Below are 17,234 nucleotides of genomic sequence, written 5' to 3'. Positions count from 1 at the left end.
TCATGCATATGTGCACTACCGAGCACAACATCGTTTTGAGTTTCTTTGATGTCTCCAAGAATGACCATAAAGATGATACCAGCAAAATTCTGTAGAAAACTGTGTGCAAATAGAGGCACCTTTCAGGAGGGACTCATCTTTCACCAAGTTATGCTGTGCTCCCACTCCCATTACCTTTGTTCAGCATTCATTTCTGTATTTAATGTTGACTTCTTTGAGACCCTGGGGTTCTCATCACCTCCCTCAAGGCACTGCATGATCAGCTCATTCAGTTATCAATGGTAATGACAAAGCTGATAATCCAGTGAATGGTGCCGTGTAAAGATCTGAGAAAGCTATTTATTGTGGCTATAGTCACATGAATATTCATCAACATCCATGGGGATATTCAGGATCACCCAGCTAACCATGAAGGAGTGTGATTCCCATATGGTCAAGAGAGTAACGCCATACCATAGCTCAGCCCTGCAGTGATTGGGGCCTTTTTTCTCCAAGAAGAGACCGCGTACCGCAAACGAGTGACAAGACCTGAATAACAGAGGAAAAGATGGGTTCTAGTTATTGTCACAGTCATGGGAAGTGTGGCTGTCACTACCACAGAAGGGAGTCTGGGTACTGGAAGCAGATTTATTGTACTGAGTTCGCAGCTCCACTTGAGGGCAGCTGAACCTCTATTCACACTGCAATTTCCTGCCTGCTAAAAGGAAGCCAATTCTCAGCCTATTTCCCGTTTTCACTCTGTTGGCAAAAGTGAGCTGTGAGTCTCTATTAAGTCTGATAAAATTCCAAATTATACCTTTTATTTGTAGCGTATTTTTGAAGCCCAGGGTTTCCCTTAGGACTGTAGGAATGGGAGTCTTTGGTGACTCCCATGTCTGGTTACGGATCTTGGCCATGTCCCTAACTTTGTGTCAGATCAAGGCCCAGGGTTATATCACCTCCTGGCCAAGAAGGCCCTGCAGTGTAACTCAGATAGCTTGGTCTGGCAGTGGTGACACACCCACAGACTTCCAGGAATGAAAGGGCTGTCTATAGTATATCATTACTGCATCTATGTTGGTCATACCAGGCTTAGAAGGACCATGAAGAAGATGTAATGCTGGAAGCTGGCCTGAGATGGTAATTTTCTTGCCGTCCAAGTGCAAGGATAAGTGGAATAAAAGGTGATGCCATTTAACATTTAATTGTAAGGACAGAAGGCTTGGGAGCCTTCCTTCATTCAAAACAGTCACCTGGCTGCATGGTAAAACAGCAACTTCCTTGGCCAGCATCAGCCCTTACTCACCTGCCGCATTGTGCTGGTGATAGTTGATGAGTTCAGGGATGCAGTCAAACACATGCTTTTCTGCCAAGTAGTATCGCTTGGGAAAGTCTGTTGTCTCATTGATGTGATAATGCTTTATAACGGGATTGTTATCCGTGCTGAAAAAGATGAGGTTTTCTTTGAGGAAAACCAGATTGCAGCAAAAAGACAGGAATTTGAGGAATAAGTGGAAGAGGAACAAGCAAGCAGAATGAATGGGAGGGGAGCAAGAAGTGAGCTGCAATTGCTAATGAAAGCTGTGTACTTGTATGTTCTCCCTCTCACTCATAGATGGTCTCATCTCTAGAAAGGCTGAGGTTTCTCAGTAAGAGCAGGTTGAGTATTAAGTTTCTCTGCCTCCTCTTTCTGAAACAAAACTTTCTGCCCCATCACTGAAACGCTTTCACTAGTTTTGTATTACCCACCTCTGATGAGTCCAGCATATAGTCCATGTTGATCCTACTGACACTTCAGCTGGGGGCACAATTTCATCAAGCCAGTGATGTCTAAGGGACTATTTAGAGGCATAGTTTAGATGCAGGGAGAAGTGGAGCCTTTAATACACTTTGCGAATGGCAGCTAACTCTTCTGCCTTTTTTGGAAGTGTTTTCCTCTATCATTTTCATGAGCCTTCTGCTCTCTCTTTATAATGCCAAAACAACTACAGAGATTACACTCTCATAGAAGCCATTTCATTGATGTAATTGATGCAAAAAGCTGCTGAGCTCAGCTGTACCTTAATGCTTTGGTGAAAACAGAGACTGTGTACATGCCAGGCTGCCTGGAATCTCTCACCATGAAGGCACCTTCCCTACCCTGTAACAGAAGCAAAGGAGAGAAAACTGGTTAGAGACATAATGGAAAAAAAGAAGCAGGCTGGGGACAAAGCTCTGCTCATTTCAGCCCTGTCTACTGCTCAGTCATGAGGATGTGCTAAACATGTAGGAAAAAACCGAGCCACCAGCCAGCTGACAGAGCTCGGTCTGTTCCATGCACAGGTCTGATGCCTGCCCAGGGCCTGTAGGTACACCCAGCTGGTCTCTGTTGGGTGCTATGTATTTTTAGCTTAGTTTTCTGAGGAAATGAGACTTATGCACTCATACTGAGTATGTGTGGGTGTGGGTACATGAGCGTGTGTGTCTCTGTCCTTCCAAGCCTCTCCTCTAGAAATTTTGAACCCATTGATTGCTTTCAGCCCTATCTGACAGAAAACCAGTGATATCCATTTCCAACAAGTTCAATGAAATGGGCAGCTGATAGGAAAGGCCAACCCCTTTGAGTACCCTCCAGAGCAGCTACAGAACAAAAGTGCAATTTATTCAACACCAGAGACTCCATATGGGAGTATATGAAAGATAATTTACCAATGTACCACAAATGGGGAAAGCTTGGACAAGATCCTGCCCTTTCATAGGTACCCTAGTCACCTGCTATCTAAACATAAATTTGTAGGAAAGCAGGCTTCCTCCACTCTGGCAGTCACAGAACAATTTTCCCTTCTAACTTTTCATTGTAATTATTTTCTACTCAGAGTGCTAAAATATATCATGATCCTGCAGGGCCAAGCACTAATAGATCAGAAGGCAGAGGAGACATTTAACAAAACAATTTGGACGTAATGTGCTGTGCTGACCTATATATTGATAACAAAACCCATTGATATTGATAATAAATTTTTCTTGTTTGCAGATAAAGATGCTTTTCATCTGGCATCCCAACAGCCTTATTATTTTGTTCCTCCTTTGCTTTACATGGTAGATTCCCTCCATTTTATATGTCCTCTATCCACCCACAACATTTGGTGCAAACCTAATCCGCCAAGTGCACCCTGCTTTCCCACTTCCCCAGCGGACCGATTCAGCTCCACGTGAACACAGAGGCTGACAGCGCTACTGCATCCCCTGCACCCACTGCTGAATTTCAGGGTGCAGCTTTGACCAAGTGCGACTGGGCCACTGAGCTACAAACCTTCCCGGGTTGTCTCTTCAATGCGTGTCTGCAGAACATCTACCATATTTTCACTATACAATATCTAGCACAGGGAAGCTCTAAAAAGGGTCACCAGATGCTGCTGTAGAAGCATCTGTGTCATGTACAGTGAGGGCTTTAGGACTCACTGTGTCATGCACAGTGAGGGCTTTAGGACTCGCCTCCCTGGCAGTGTGGTGTTACTTGCACAGGTAGGCAAGTATTGGAGACAGCATCCTGCCTGAGTTACTTTAAGCTCTGTTCTTGCCCCTCCATATCACTTGGCAGCAAACCTTCCCAAAGATCACTCATGAGCTTGGCCCCATTTTGGGGATGAGCTGTGGGGGCTGCAAGGTTTTGAACCAGAAAGCTCTGCAGCCACACAGGGGTAGTTGCCACAGAAAAGTTGTGCTGGTAGGACCAAATGAAAAGTGAGATCACTAAACTATGTGTGGACACATCCTGTAGGAGTTTATGGGAACTAAAAGAATTTTTAAAGCTGCATAAAAATGCTTTTATTTCCATAAAATACTATCATTCCAAAAAACAACACTTTATTCAGGTCTCCTGTTAGTGTAAGAGCTGATTTAAAAACTAAGGTTGTGTTTGGGTGGAAAATTTGAACAAGAAGTGTGTTCTTTTTATTTTCACTACAGTCTTGAGTGGAAAAGTCTGGCTCAACTGAAAAATTAAAGATGCGTGCTGACATGCGCGCGCACACACACACACACACACAAAACTAAAAAAACCCACCCAACCCCATACTCTTGGCTTTCACCCAAAATATTTCAGCACGAGATTGGTTAGATTTTCAGAGAACTACTGGTATCTGCAGGCCTCCTGCAGAGACACAAAAGATGAGCTAAAATCAGTTTTCAATCGACACAGTGTTCTGAAACAGTGTTTTCCATCAGCCCCAGTTACTGGGTGTGTTTGACTGAAGAAGCATGGCACAGCTCTCCGCCCACGCTCAGCTGCCACGGAGGTAAGGGGGGTTGCTAGTGGTCCTTTATCTTGCATCGCACACTAAGAGCAGCCAAGGACAGCAACACAGCAGGAACCCAAGGTTCAGCTCTCTCTTACACAAAGCAGCCCTCATTTGTCATTAATTAATTATTATTGCCCGTCCACCCTGCATGTAACACTGGTTTACCTCATCCTTGAGAAGTGTTTCTGCTTTGCTTCTGCTGATGTTCTTATTGTACCATCTGAAAACATCAAAAGACTCTGAGTCAGCATTTCTGCTGAAAAGCCTCTGAATTGAGTGTCCCCAGTGCTAGGGACGACACATTATGTGGGGCAGGGACATTTGAGGATTGTAGCTTCTAAAACAAATCCAGGGCACTTAGAGGTACAAGAAAAACATAGGCACAACTTACTCATATATTTGCAGATTCTCGGGTGATTTTTCCACCAGGTAGCTACTTGGCACGTAGCCTTCGTGCCTGTTAAAATGCAACACAGTGTGAATGCACTAGACAGACAGGATTTTCTCTGCATCTGTGGGAGTCAGCCCCGAAAGATTTGCCTGCTCTTTGCATGATAGAAATGCTGGTTGTTATGTATTTAGTAGGGTTACTGGAGAACAAAACAACTGATTGCACCTCTAAACTTGGAGAGTTTCACAATTGTCACAATTTTCACAATTTTTTTCCACCACATGTATGACAGTGAATATCGGCCTGAGCTAAGGACTGTTTATTTTTTAAAAATTAACTTTCAGATCCTTTTTCTTCAGCTGCCTGAATACAAGCAACATCAAAGGGAAGATAGTTACCATAAATAACCTTCCATCACTCTTTTCCTGTGTATCAGAGGATGCTTCACAGAAGTTATACTAGAAGCCATCATATATGTTAATGGAAGAACAAACTGGATTTAGAGAGGATTTGTAAATTGGCTGTTGAAAAGGGACTTACCCATTCTTATCTTGAATCAGCCACCAATGTTCCTCAGAGCTGTCAATCACATAATATTCCTCGTTATACTGTAATGTCAGTTCCTGTGGATTCTGGGCTTCATAGTCGTATATGGCCATGACTAAGGCTTCCTTTGGGTCTAGCAACAATTTCTGCACAAATTAGGAAAAAGGTTCATCATATTCATATTCATAAAAAACAACGGCATGCTCTCTAAAATGGTATTTCCCTGGCAGCACTGGTGTCATAGAATCATAGAATCATAGAATCATAGAATCATAGAATGCTTTGGGTTGGAAGGGACCTTTAGAGATCATCCAGCCCAACCCCCCTGCAGTGAGCAGGGACAGCTTTACCCAGACCAGGTTGCTCAGAGCCCCGTCCAACCTGACCTTGAATGTTTCTAGGGATGGGGCCTCCACTACCTCTCTGTCCTCTGGGTTCAAAAGCTTCAAAGCTAGGAAAGCACCCGAGGGTGTCTAGTGGGGTATGGTGGCAACATGAGAATTTTCAGTACTTTCAAACAATGAATTTCAGATAAAAATTTTAGTTGCACAGAAAACAGTTATCTACTCCTTCTTAGGGCAGGATTACCGCTGTCTGATCTAGTCTTCACAGATGTTTCCTAAACTCCTCTTAAAAGCCTCCAGTGACAAAATCTCTATGGCCTCCCTAGAGGGACTGTCCCAATGTCCTGCTGCCCTCCAGTAAGGCACCCAAGCCTTAACAACCACCCTGCTTCTCCCATCTTATTAAATAAGCCAATGACATTTTGTCCCATCCACAAGTGAGTTTGGAAAATCACTTCTCTGTTCCTCTTCACAGCAGCTTTTCTCATATCCCTCCTACTTCCCCAGTTTCCCTTTCTATAGATGGAAAAAAAATACAGTCAAATCTTCACTCACCATTGGAAAGCTATTTGTGAAACCAAGCTGTCTTTGCAGGACTGAACCTAACTCTAGTGGGATGCTGCTGATTTATAGCAGGGAATGTTATCACAGGCGACATTCTAGGTCACTGCACTGTGATGAACCTTAATGAGAATGTATTCACCACTGTTGGTTAAACACGCAGGACACTAAGGACAGCTTAGCGTGCCTCACTGCACTCACCCGGTTATCTTCAGGAGTGGGAGGAAGAGGCTTCTTTGAGGCTGAAATGAAATCAAGAAAGCTAGTTGGAAGTAGAACTGGACAAAACCAGGGAAGAAACCATCAAGGTAATGAATTAATAAAGGGATACAAACCCAGTGAATAGCAAGCCTTGGTCTTTTAGAGTAAGACATGCCAACAGCCTGCACCTACACAGTGACTCTCAGCCACACAGCATGGGTTTGAAACTGGTGTACAGATTACTTAAGAAATCACCCAGATACAAGGTAAAATTGTCTGGGGTGAAGAATGATTGAATATGCTTTTTCAGGAGACAAAGTAGAGATTACGCTTGGCCGTTGAAACCACAGAGGAAATATGGTTAGGACAAAATAGGACACACAGGGTTGAATGCATATACTTCAAGAAAGTTGTTATTATAGCTTATTGACTGACCACAGCTGATCAAGTTCTTAGTTCTCCATCTCATTCCAAAGACAGCACCAAGCATCACTCAGAGGAAAACATTAATTTAAAACAAAGAATGCCATATACAGTAAAAGACAAGCCAGAATAAGGAATATCCCAAGAAGCCAGCAACATGTCTCTTGATGGAAATGTAACACAATATTCTTTGATGTTCTGTATGAGACAGATTTGATCCCTTACTTTTGCTAGGAATAAATATTTTCAAGGTCAGGATAGTCTTAACAAATCCCATACCATTTTTGGTGGGGTCATACTCCACACAGCCAGCTGCCATCTTCTCTGTCTGAGCACAGCATCTCCACTTGCCATCTATCCAAAAATCTGGATGACACTTTGAAACCAGACTGTTGTTGTTTCCAATTTCTGGAAAATGTTAGGGGAAGAAAAAGGAGGGGGAAAATGAATTTATTTGCATTCACATCAGCTCTGAAAGACGTCTAGAACTGAATGGAAATAATCCGCACTTTAAAGAAGCTTCTTATTCTTGTCAAGCCAAGCTTTGGTGAATATTATCAGCTGCCTCTGTTAACGTTTTCCTTTCTCCCAAAAGGAGTGAATACCACCACTGATGTGGAGCTATAGCATTCCTGCTGGCAATGGAGCCCATACCTCTCTACTGCGGGAGAACAGAATCCTACCAAAGGGACTCTCTCTTTGAACTGATAAACACCAAAACCACAGAAGGAAGGTGTCAGAAAGAAAATCTGGCAGGCCATATGCTGATGATTCCCATGAAAGACTACAGCTCTACAGTATGTATATACATAGGACATGGACACTTGCTGCTTTGGCTTGGTGTTCAGAAGGAGCTGGACAAGCTGGCATTCACCAGCACTAAGCATTTTTTGCACATCTAAATACCAGTCTTGAATGTCTGCGTGAGTGATTAAAGGTCCTTCTTTTTGAAGCTCAGGCTCTCTATCTGCAGTAGTGATTTTCCCAAAAAGAACAAAAAATTTCTGCTGGCTTGTTTCAAGAGACTATTCAGATTGTCCAAGGGAGGGCACAGTCTCAAAATGTTGAACAAGAAGAGGTGATAAAGTAGAAGCTTGGAGCAGATGTTCTCCAGAAGGGGAATAACTGGTTGCAAGAGTAAATGCATGAACTTAATAATATCTCCATCAGGCACAAGGTTTTCAGTGTGAATAATACAGCAGCTTGTATTATAAAGCAGGAAAAAGCTATGACGGAAGTGTGGTGCAATTTTCATGCAACTAAGTAACACCTTCCTTATGTGAAGTATTACACTTCGTTTCTGCCTGCAGTGGTTAGTTACTGTGCCTTCAGAATCATTGCAGCGAACCACAGCACAATTCAGGAGGTGAACAGGAAATGAAAGCTACCTGCAAAAATGTTTCTTAATAATCATGATTCTCTAAGAAGGTTGTCATCTAAACAAAAATCTATTAATAAGAGCTGAAAAATCTTCTACGTAGAAAAGATTAATTTCTAAAAAAAAATTAGCCATATAAAAATCCTCATCTCTTCCTGAATAAGAAACCTCAAATTACAGTAACATATTAAGTTTATCCTATAAAGAGGCAAGTAAAGCATTCCATGTCCAAATTTTCCACTGCTGCTGAAAACACACCCACCAAATTTACAAGCAATTCGATTTTATAACCTCATTCCCCATTACCACGTTGCATGCTTATATTCAGTAGTCGTTATAAGACATCAACTCCTCTTGCACATTTTCTCTGCATTATAGCTTGTGAGAAAACTGTCTGGGATAAGTAACTTCAACAATTAGGTGGGCACAGGGGTTTTATTACCTTCCTTCAGCGTAAAGACCCATCTCTGCCGGCTCTCACGATTGGGTGCAAACACGTAGAGTATGTGGTTATCATGGACAATCTGGAGAGGGGAGTAAAGCAGGGAGCCAGCCATTAGTGACAATCCCAGGTATGCTGGGCATGAAGGAATCACTGAAGGAAACAGATAGCAGCCCCCATACCAACAAATTACACACAAAATGATGATGTGGGGAAGTAGAGTAACAGGGCCTGTTCAGAAGCATCCCTTAACCTCATTCACTTTTGATAATTTAAGATGGAGTAGAAGCCCTGATCAAGAAAGAATTCTAGACAAGCAATGTTTTAGATCAATTTTAAGCTGTTAAGAAATGCCCATGAAATCAATGGAGACGTAGCAATTTCAATCTGCAGAGGATTCAGCCCACTACTCACTGACTGCAGTTTATTCTTCTAAAGCATCTCTGGGGAAACGGCATCTGTTTCTTAGCAGTTTCTTGTAAGATACCTTCACTTAAGATCTAAGAGCCAAATTTAACTTTTCTTGTGCCAGTATGAATCTCAAGCAGCTCCCTGGAGATTATTTGGATTACTATTATTCTTCAAAGTTCTTAATAGCTTTCACTGGAATCATAGAGGGGAAATAAGAAGCTGGAGATGAACAATGAGCAATCAAGATGCTGTTTTCATCAGCTTGGCCTTAATGACGAACAAATGAAGGAAGAGAAACACAGAACATTTGTGAAGTTTCAGACCAGGGAGTAAAATCATCACAAGAACCAGCATGACTCAGAAACTGAATTGGATGACTACATTTGGGCCTAAAATTTGATGTAACACATAATTTATATTTCTCTTCCAATATTTATCTCATCAATTTAATTTGAAATGGGACCTGGTCTCTCTGATGTACAGATGCTTTGAAAAACTTTGACCACTGTCTTTAAACAGAGGTTTCTACAAGAGAGCAGCTGGTTTTTAAAGCTTCTCCATGGGTGTAGATGAGGCAATGTTGATTATTGTTTAAAGAACAGGACACATTTGCTATCTCTTGGCGTGAAGCCCTTGCAGGCACACACAGACAGCCGTGTGTCTCAGTTGCTTTGCATGCTATGGAGAGATAAACTATAACCTCTTTTTACAAGAAATAGAAATAGGGGAGGAATACTTCCCACTCATTTAAAGCCATGCCTGTTGATATTATTGTTATGTCTGTATAATGTTTTGACAATCTAAGGCAGATTTTGAAATACGCAGTAAGCAGATCTCCAAAAGACGTAGCCATGAGCACGCACAACTGCACAAAATCACTCATTTCATGCCTCTCGGCAAGGGGCTCACTTGCCAGATGAGCCACACAAAACCAAAAAGCCACTGGTGGTTCCACAGGACATTTACAGCTGGGTGCAGCCAAGATATTTTAAAAAACCCCAGGCAATATCATTTTACAAAGTACCACAAAGTTGACTGTGGGACAAAATTCAGACGTGCTACAAGCAGGAGCAATTACCATGACCTCAGTGGAGCACTGTCCATCATGACGGGTCCACCATTACCATTCCACCAGTACTGGCCACTGCTTTCCCTTTATTTTGCTGTTCCTACAAGCATTGGAAATGCGGAGATACAGATTTGAAAATTCAGACCAAAAGCAAACAGATTTGAGCATTTCTTCCTTCTTTAGTCTACATTCACTCAAGTTAAGAGCAGTTGAGGTTCCCCCATCAAGCCTTCCCTGAGCCAGGCAGCTCCTACCCAGCCCCAGTTAAGAGCTTTCTTGTCAGGCTGCTCATCGACAGCTATTTGCAGCATAAAACAGCATCTTTTGCTGCTCCCAAACGCCCATAAACAAGGCTGTAACGTTCTGATCATCTAGTTTCTTGAGTGCTCATTATGCACCAACTTAGCAACATTTCATAATATTCCAGGACAATTTTTATGATCCTGGCTGGGGACCACCCCAAGCTGGAAGGGAGGGTTTCCTGACCCAGCCTAGTTTGGGAAATTATTTCCTTTCCCTTCTCATATCTCTGCAAGGTAACATTTTCCAGGGCTCAGACTAGAGCATGGTGGATATGCACTTTTACTGTTCAAATGAAGATTTAGAGAAAACTCTACAAGCTACTTCATGATTTGTCAGGATGACATAACCAAGCCAAGCCTCCAAACTGATGCTGGTTTTGAGATAATAAGAATGGAAAAAAAAAAAAAAAAGAAAGAAAGAAAGAAAGAAATCTTGCTTTATGGTTGTCTTTTTTCTTTTTATAAAGTTTTGTATCTTTTTTAACATCTATTATGTATGTGGGTCACAATCATGAGTGTTTATCTACAAATCTGAGTCCAGATAATTCACTCTTTTAAAGCCATCTGTGAAGAGAGATGGCCCTGTATTCGCTGAAATCCATACACCTTAATTATTAAGAAAAACGCTGTCACCAATATGATAAAATTCTGATAAATGGCAGCACAGGGAATAACATAATAAACTGGGAATTTGTGTGGCAATAACTGAGCAAATATTCTGTGCCATTTATGTTTACATGGCAATGTAAATATATCCCATATGTATTAATAGTTAACCCTAGACAATGTGTTCCTCATCCTAGAGCTAGCACTGTCCACCTCTTGGTTGTTAAGCCATCTCATCACCAAAAGCCCTCTCTGTTCTTGTCTGGCATAGTCTCCCTAACACATCACACTCACCAGTTTCTGATGTAAAGGCCATTGAATGGATTTGGTTTCAGCACCACACAGGTAAATTGGCCAAAACCCTGGGTGGATTCCCCGTGTGAAAGATGGGCTTTATCTGAACATGAGTTAGTGGGATAGCTGAATATTGTGTTAAACATGGGATAGGATTAGAAGATCTAATGATCCTTTCCAATTTAAAACCAATGAGTGTAAGAGTTTATGGATCTTGTAATAACACTTGGTCCAGTTCATTCATTCCTCAGTTCATTTCAAACCTCGATCCACTTTTTCTTCCTCTGTTGTTATTCACCCCGGTATGGGGTTAATTAATGACTGCACTGTGAGGGAGAATTTTATTGAAATACAAAATGAAGTGATATCTCTATCAGTATGGTCAATGGACAGACTCACCTGGAAAGGATATTTATACTGACAGGGAATGATGATGTCACTTTTCACAATTTCCACACATTTAATCCTGGAAAGTTCCACAGAACCCTTCAAAGTCCTTTTTTTCTAAAAGACAGAAAAGACCACTTGGTTAATGCTAATGATTGTGGATTAAGTGACTAATTAGACAAGACTGTCATGTCCACAGGAGATTTAATTTTAATGGAGCAGAAACAAATTAACTGATTATGTAAGACATTTAAAAGTATAAAGAATCATTCTTATATATGGCACTTCTATATGGATTGCACATACACATACATATATGCACATACATATATTTCAACTCAACACGTGGATTCTTAGAGAACCAGTCAAAACCTTTGGTTGAAATTCAGGTTTTATTTTTTCTTCCAACAAAATGAGATGACTTTTTAACCAAAAAGAACTATTTTCATGAAATGTTCAGTTTACTGACATTCCTGTTTCATACTGAAAAGCTGTAAAACAATAAATATTCAATTTAAAAAAAAAATTTGCAGACTGAGAGTTTCAAAACTAAGCATTTTATCTAACATTTTTACTACATCTATTTTCCAAGAAACAACACTTCTCTGTTTTCGTTCTGTCTGGGTTTTTAGATAAGAAAAAAATAACAGGAAATTTTGAAATAAATAATATCCTCAAAAACTTGCCGACAAAACTATTTTTCTGGCAGCCTCTGCTGTGTTATTATTCACCATAGAATCATAGAATCATAGAATCGTTTAGGTTAGAAAAGACCTTTAAGATCATCCAGTCCAACCATTAACCTCACATTACCAAGTCCACACTAAACCAATTAAGGGTAGACTAGACTAAACCATGTCCCAAAGTGCCATGTCTACCCATTTTTGAACGCTTCCAGGGATGGTGACTCCACCACCTCTCTGGGCAGCCTGTTCCAATGCTTGACTACCATCTCCGTGAAGAAATTTTTCCTAATTTCCAACCTAAACCTCCCCTGGTGCAGCTTAAGCCCATTTCCTCTCGTCCTATCACTAACTACTTGGGAGAAGAGACCAACACCCACCTCACTACAACCTCCTTTCAGGTAGTTGTAGAGAGCGATAAGGTCTCCCCTCAGCCTCCTCTTCTCCAGGCTGAACAACCCCAGTTCCCTCAGCTGCTCCTCATAAGACCTGTGCTCCAGACCCTTCACCAGCTTCGTTGCCCTTCTCTGGAGACACTCAATGTCCTTCTTGTATTGAGGGGCCCAAAACTGGACACAGTATTCCAGATGCAGCCTCACCAGCGCCGAGTACAGTGGGACAATCACCTCCCTGCTCCTGCTGGCCACACTATTCCTGACACCAGCCAGGATGCTGTTGGCCTTCTTGGCCACCTGGGCACACTGCTGGCTCATGTTCAGCTGGCTCTCAACCAGCACCCCCAGGTCCTTTTTGTCCAGGCAGCTTTCCAGCCACTCTTCCCCAAGCCTGTAGCGCTGCATGGGGTTGTTGTGCCCGAAGTGCAGGACCCGGCACTTGGCCTTGTTGAACCTCATACAATTGGCCTCGGCCCATCAGTCCAGCCTGTCCAGGTCCCTCTGCAGGGCCATCCTACCCTCCAGCAGATCAACACTCCCACCCAGTCTGGTGTCATCTGCGAACTTACTGAGGGTGAACTTACTGGTATCATATACCAGATACCTAGATAACGGTATGGGCAGTTAGGAAAGGGTAAGAAAAGAACAGACATCCAAGTGTCCCAACTACCTTGGCGCTCCCTATTTCCTACTGAATCCTCACCCTGTAGCTCCTCAGTGAGTGGCACTCAGCTTTTGCAAGAGAGGGGTGAGGCAGATGCCAGCACGTGGCAGGTGGGAGCTGAGCTAAGGCCTGGTATCTGGTGCACGCTTCTGAAGGATTCACTACAAATGTGTTCACTCTTCAGAGGCAAACTGGTTTCCTGTTATGATTCGTTTTCAGCAGGGATTAAACACCATCTGTCTCCCAGCTCAGCTTTGTTACAACGTGACGGAAATCGGTGAGATTTAAGAACGCCAAAAACACTGCAAAAGCTTCTGTTTTTCAAACACAGGTGACTGTCAGTGGCAGAGAGCATGAACTTCAGCAACTGCATTGTACCTGTCACAGGTTATTATTCAGAGGCACAGCAAGACTTCGGCAACTTCCTCACCCTCCCTCAGACCCCCAGCCCAACGCTTTGTGTCCTTCACCCTCCAGCTCCCTTTTGCCCCTTGCTCCCCACATCCCCATGACCCTGCAGCTCTGGCCCGCTGACAGCGGCCAACACCAGGGCAGGGTGCCTGCCCCTCTGCATGGCACCCCCATGCTGACCCTCGCTGCTGCTCTGTTGCTACCTTCCATCAGTAAATTTAGCCTAAAACAGGGAAGCAGCTGATGCCACTGGGGACAGGGTGAGGTTTGCCACGGTGCACTGTCAAACAGAGAGGCCCCAAGGCTCCTCAAAATTTATTCTTGCACAGCTGGCTGGGTACTTTGCCTTTGTGTACTTGGACTTGAGGAAAGAGAGGGAAATTATTACAGTGTGGTCTCACATTGCTCTTACAGAACTTTGCTGGTGTATTTGGTTTTTGTATTTGTATTTGCTTGCAGTTCAACCAGCCCCTCTGGATTTACTGCCAGCACCATCCCCTGTAGACAGCATCTGCCTACATAGCTCCATGGGGTGGAGTGGGATTTTTTTATATCGATAAACACAAGGCCGTAAAGCACCCCTAAATGTAAATACCAATTAACTATCAAGAATATCGCCAAGGATTAGAAGGCTTTACTGCACTGCATTTTCACCACATATTTTCTTTCATTCTTGTCTATTCACTTCTTTCCTCCAGACTTGGCTTCCTCTGTCTCCACAACCTCTTCTATCATTTGTTCTGCCCCTGGGACTTCTACCCCTTCCATGAGACACAAAGCCACTTATTTTGTATAAAAACCTCCAATTTTGCTAGCATTGAACCCTCCTTCATCTTATTCCTTTGAAATCCCAGGGCTTAACCACATGCAATCCTCCTCTGAGGCTTTAGGAAGCGATGCTGTGCCAGTCACGTGCTCTGCTTTGTCACTGCAGACTGGTTTTTGGTGATACCTTTCCAGACTCTGGTGAAAGACAGGGTCCAGCCTTCTCAAGGAGCTTTGTGCAGTCATTCTGCAGCTATCATTGCCTACTGTGCTCCTTTTAATCATGTAATTTCAGCAACTGACACTCCCCATAACCTCACATTGCAGTGCAATGTCAGGGTGCGTCTCACAGCCAGTGCACTGCCCAGCAGATCCTCAGCAGATGGGACTTTGCTGATAGAAAGCAATTACAGTCCTGTAGCAGCATGGACAACTGGAATTACTGCTCACAAACCAGGCATTACCCAGAAACTGGGCTGGAAGCTAAACATATCCCTGCTTTTGTGATGTCTGAGTGCACTTTAATCCAACAAAAGCAACTGGGCCATTTGGAAGGGAGTGGAGAGGAAAAGCCTCTTAAAAATGGTCTCCAAAAACCTCAGAGACTTGTTCCTAAAAGGGCTAGACAAAACATGCTGACAGATCTCCATTCATTGTTTTCAGTCTGCCCAGAGTATAATTAAGTAGATGTTTTAGCTGGTTGGTCAGAAAAATCATCAGTGGTCTTACTGTGTAATGTGTGTGGAAAGATAACCAAGGCATGCTGCTATCCCATGAGGAGAAGCACAGTGTGCTGCAGATCAGTCTGTCCTGTTTTATTTCTTTTGGTCCGTTATTTGTAATACGGCAATTTCAGGAAGGAGAGCTAACAGCTCTGAACAGAGCCAGGTGCACCACAAGCCCAACACATTATGATTTTCGTCTTTGGTATTTCACCTCCTCTTGCCACACAGCTCCAGCAGCTCTTTCACCGATTAGTCCTTTATTTTGTGTCTACTGCATAAACTAGATGAGCACAATGGTCTTTATTTGCCTTAGATACTAGGGCAATTGACTATGGTAAAATTGACATAGTCCTGCCCTGCAACACAAGAAGGCATCTCACCATGCTTGCTTGGGGAATGAGCCACCTGGCATTTATCATGTGCTAAGACTACACAACCACCAACACTGCTACTCACCCACACCACAGCAGCTTTCATGATTCTCTTTTCACTAGCTCATGGTCCAGGGCTGGGGAGGGAGCAGTGATGTGGAGCCCGTGGCAGGAGGTTCAAGGTTCAGCGAGCCGTCAGTGGCTACTGCATGGGACACAGATCTGCACCATGAGCACACTTCCTGACCACGGCTCTGTACCCTCAGGTTTCATGAATGTCTAAGATCTTGTAAGATATGGGGCTGTGCAGTCTGAGGAATTTGCTACTTTCTGGCTAACACTTTACTGTTGCTATTTGTGAAGCCCATTCATCAAATGCACTGCACCAAGCATTTAGGCTGAAGGTCCCTTGGTGGATGCTTAAAGGTTTTGCTGCACCCCACTGTATTTACCAAAGGGCCCTGGCAAAAAGAAGTAGCCACCAGTTCTGGAAGCAGAAGGAAGGGAGGGAGACCAAATGCTGGGGAGAGGTAAGGCAGGGGTGGGCAGAACCTTATCTCAAGGAGCACAGGAAGAGAGAGCAGGCAGCATTTGCTGGCAGGTAGAAAGGCAGCATGCCATGTTTCATAAAGCCAGGTTGGCTCAAAAGTTGTATAAGAACTTGTATCTTGTTTCTTTTGTTCTGGTGAGGGGAAAATCAGGCAATTAAGATTCATGCGGCCCCAAACTCCTCGGCAGTGGTCACTACCAAGGGCTCTCCATGCTGCAGCTGGGCTTTCCTTGCCCCACGTCACGGGGTGTTTGCATTCACCTCTCCATCTCCCTGTACCTCACCCCATTGCCTGTGCATCCCTTCCTTTGCAGTGTTAGCTGCTCCTCCCAGCCCAGCCAGGCACCTCACAGCAGAAAGGAGTATGGTCCCCTCTGTAGCACCACTGTGTCCCCCTTTGGACACATGAGCCTTTCCTCCTGCCACGAGGTCCGTACAAGAACCCGCATTTGCCCACTGCCCCCAGCGAAGGCCCAGTTGCAGCTGGACATTTTCCCTTGGTAGGAGGGTAGGGTGAGGCTAATTTATAGCTCCAGTGGAGTGAAGTAGGAAATTCCAGTCCTCTGCAAGCTCAACCGCAAAAACATTTCCGTCAATAAAAGCATTTAATGACTTTCTCTGTAGTGTCAGGGTTTTTTTGTAAGAATCTGAGCCAAACTTCATTCCCTGTTCTCACTTACTGTCTTCGCTAGAAGGAACCATTTTTAATTGGTGAAGTAGATGAGGGGTCTTTGCCTTGGCCCTTGGCATGACCTGCTTGTCACCTGCTCCCTGTCCCTCTGCTCTGGCTGGGCTCAGTGTGCAGCCTGGACAGAAGCAGAAGCTGATTTTGGGTTTTCTTACTCTGTGGGTTTGAGGTGGTGAAACCAAACCAGGTTATTTTTTTTCATTGCTATAGACAGTGCCTCAGGAACAGGCCGGGGTGGGTGGTGAAGCTAAAGCTTTGACTTCTGGACGCCACTAGAATAAAGTTTATGTAAGTGTGAAGAGAGGCTTGCGTGCACATTGAGTATTTTTAGAGTGCCAGTGAGAGACTGCTGTGCTGGCGAGAGCAGC

The 17,234-nt window shown here is 43.5% G+C and overlaps 1 protein-coding gene across 2 annotated transcripts in view; it reads right to left on the bottom strand.

Moving 5' to 3' along the window:
* ITK (IL2 inducible T cell kinase) overlaps positions 1-17,234 on the bottom strand; it is a 33,603-nt gene that overhangs the window by 5,855 nt on the left and 10,514 nt on the right. The window contains exons 2-11 of one of the 2 annotated variants that reach the window (XM_075714833.1): positions 11,627-11,731; positions 8,546-8,627; positions 7,005-7,133; positions 6,294-6,343; positions 5,191-5,342; positions 4,651-4,716; positions 4,425-4,479; positions 2,040-2,119; positions 1,286-1,422; positions 454-528 (exon numbers count right to left, since the gene is read on the bottom strand). In XM_075714833.1, the coding sequence (XP_075570948.1) occupies positions 454-528; positions 1,286-1,422; positions 2,040-2,119; positions 4,425-4,479; positions 4,651-4,716; positions 5,191-5,342; positions 6,294-6,343; positions 7,005-7,133; positions 8,546-8,627; positions 11,627-11,731 (931 nt within the window). The remainder of the gene's footprint in view (positions 1-453; positions 529-1,285; positions 1,423-2,039; positions 2,120-4,424; positions 4,480-4,650; positions 4,717-5,190; positions 5,343-6,293; positions 6,344-7,004; positions 7,134-8,545; positions 8,628-11,626; positions 11,732-17,234) is intronic. The other variant, XM_075714832.1, reaches the window with a different exon arrangement.

Source organism: Pelecanus crispus, chromosome 8 (assembly GCF_030463565.1).
Source record: "Pelecanus crispus isolate bPelCri1 chromosome 8, bPelCri1.pri, whole genome shotgun sequence".
NCBI lineage: Eukaryota > Metazoa > Chordata > Aves > Pelecaniformes > Pelecanidae > Pelecanus > Pelecanus crispus.
This window is presented reverse-complemented; position numbering and strand designations above follow the sequence as displayed.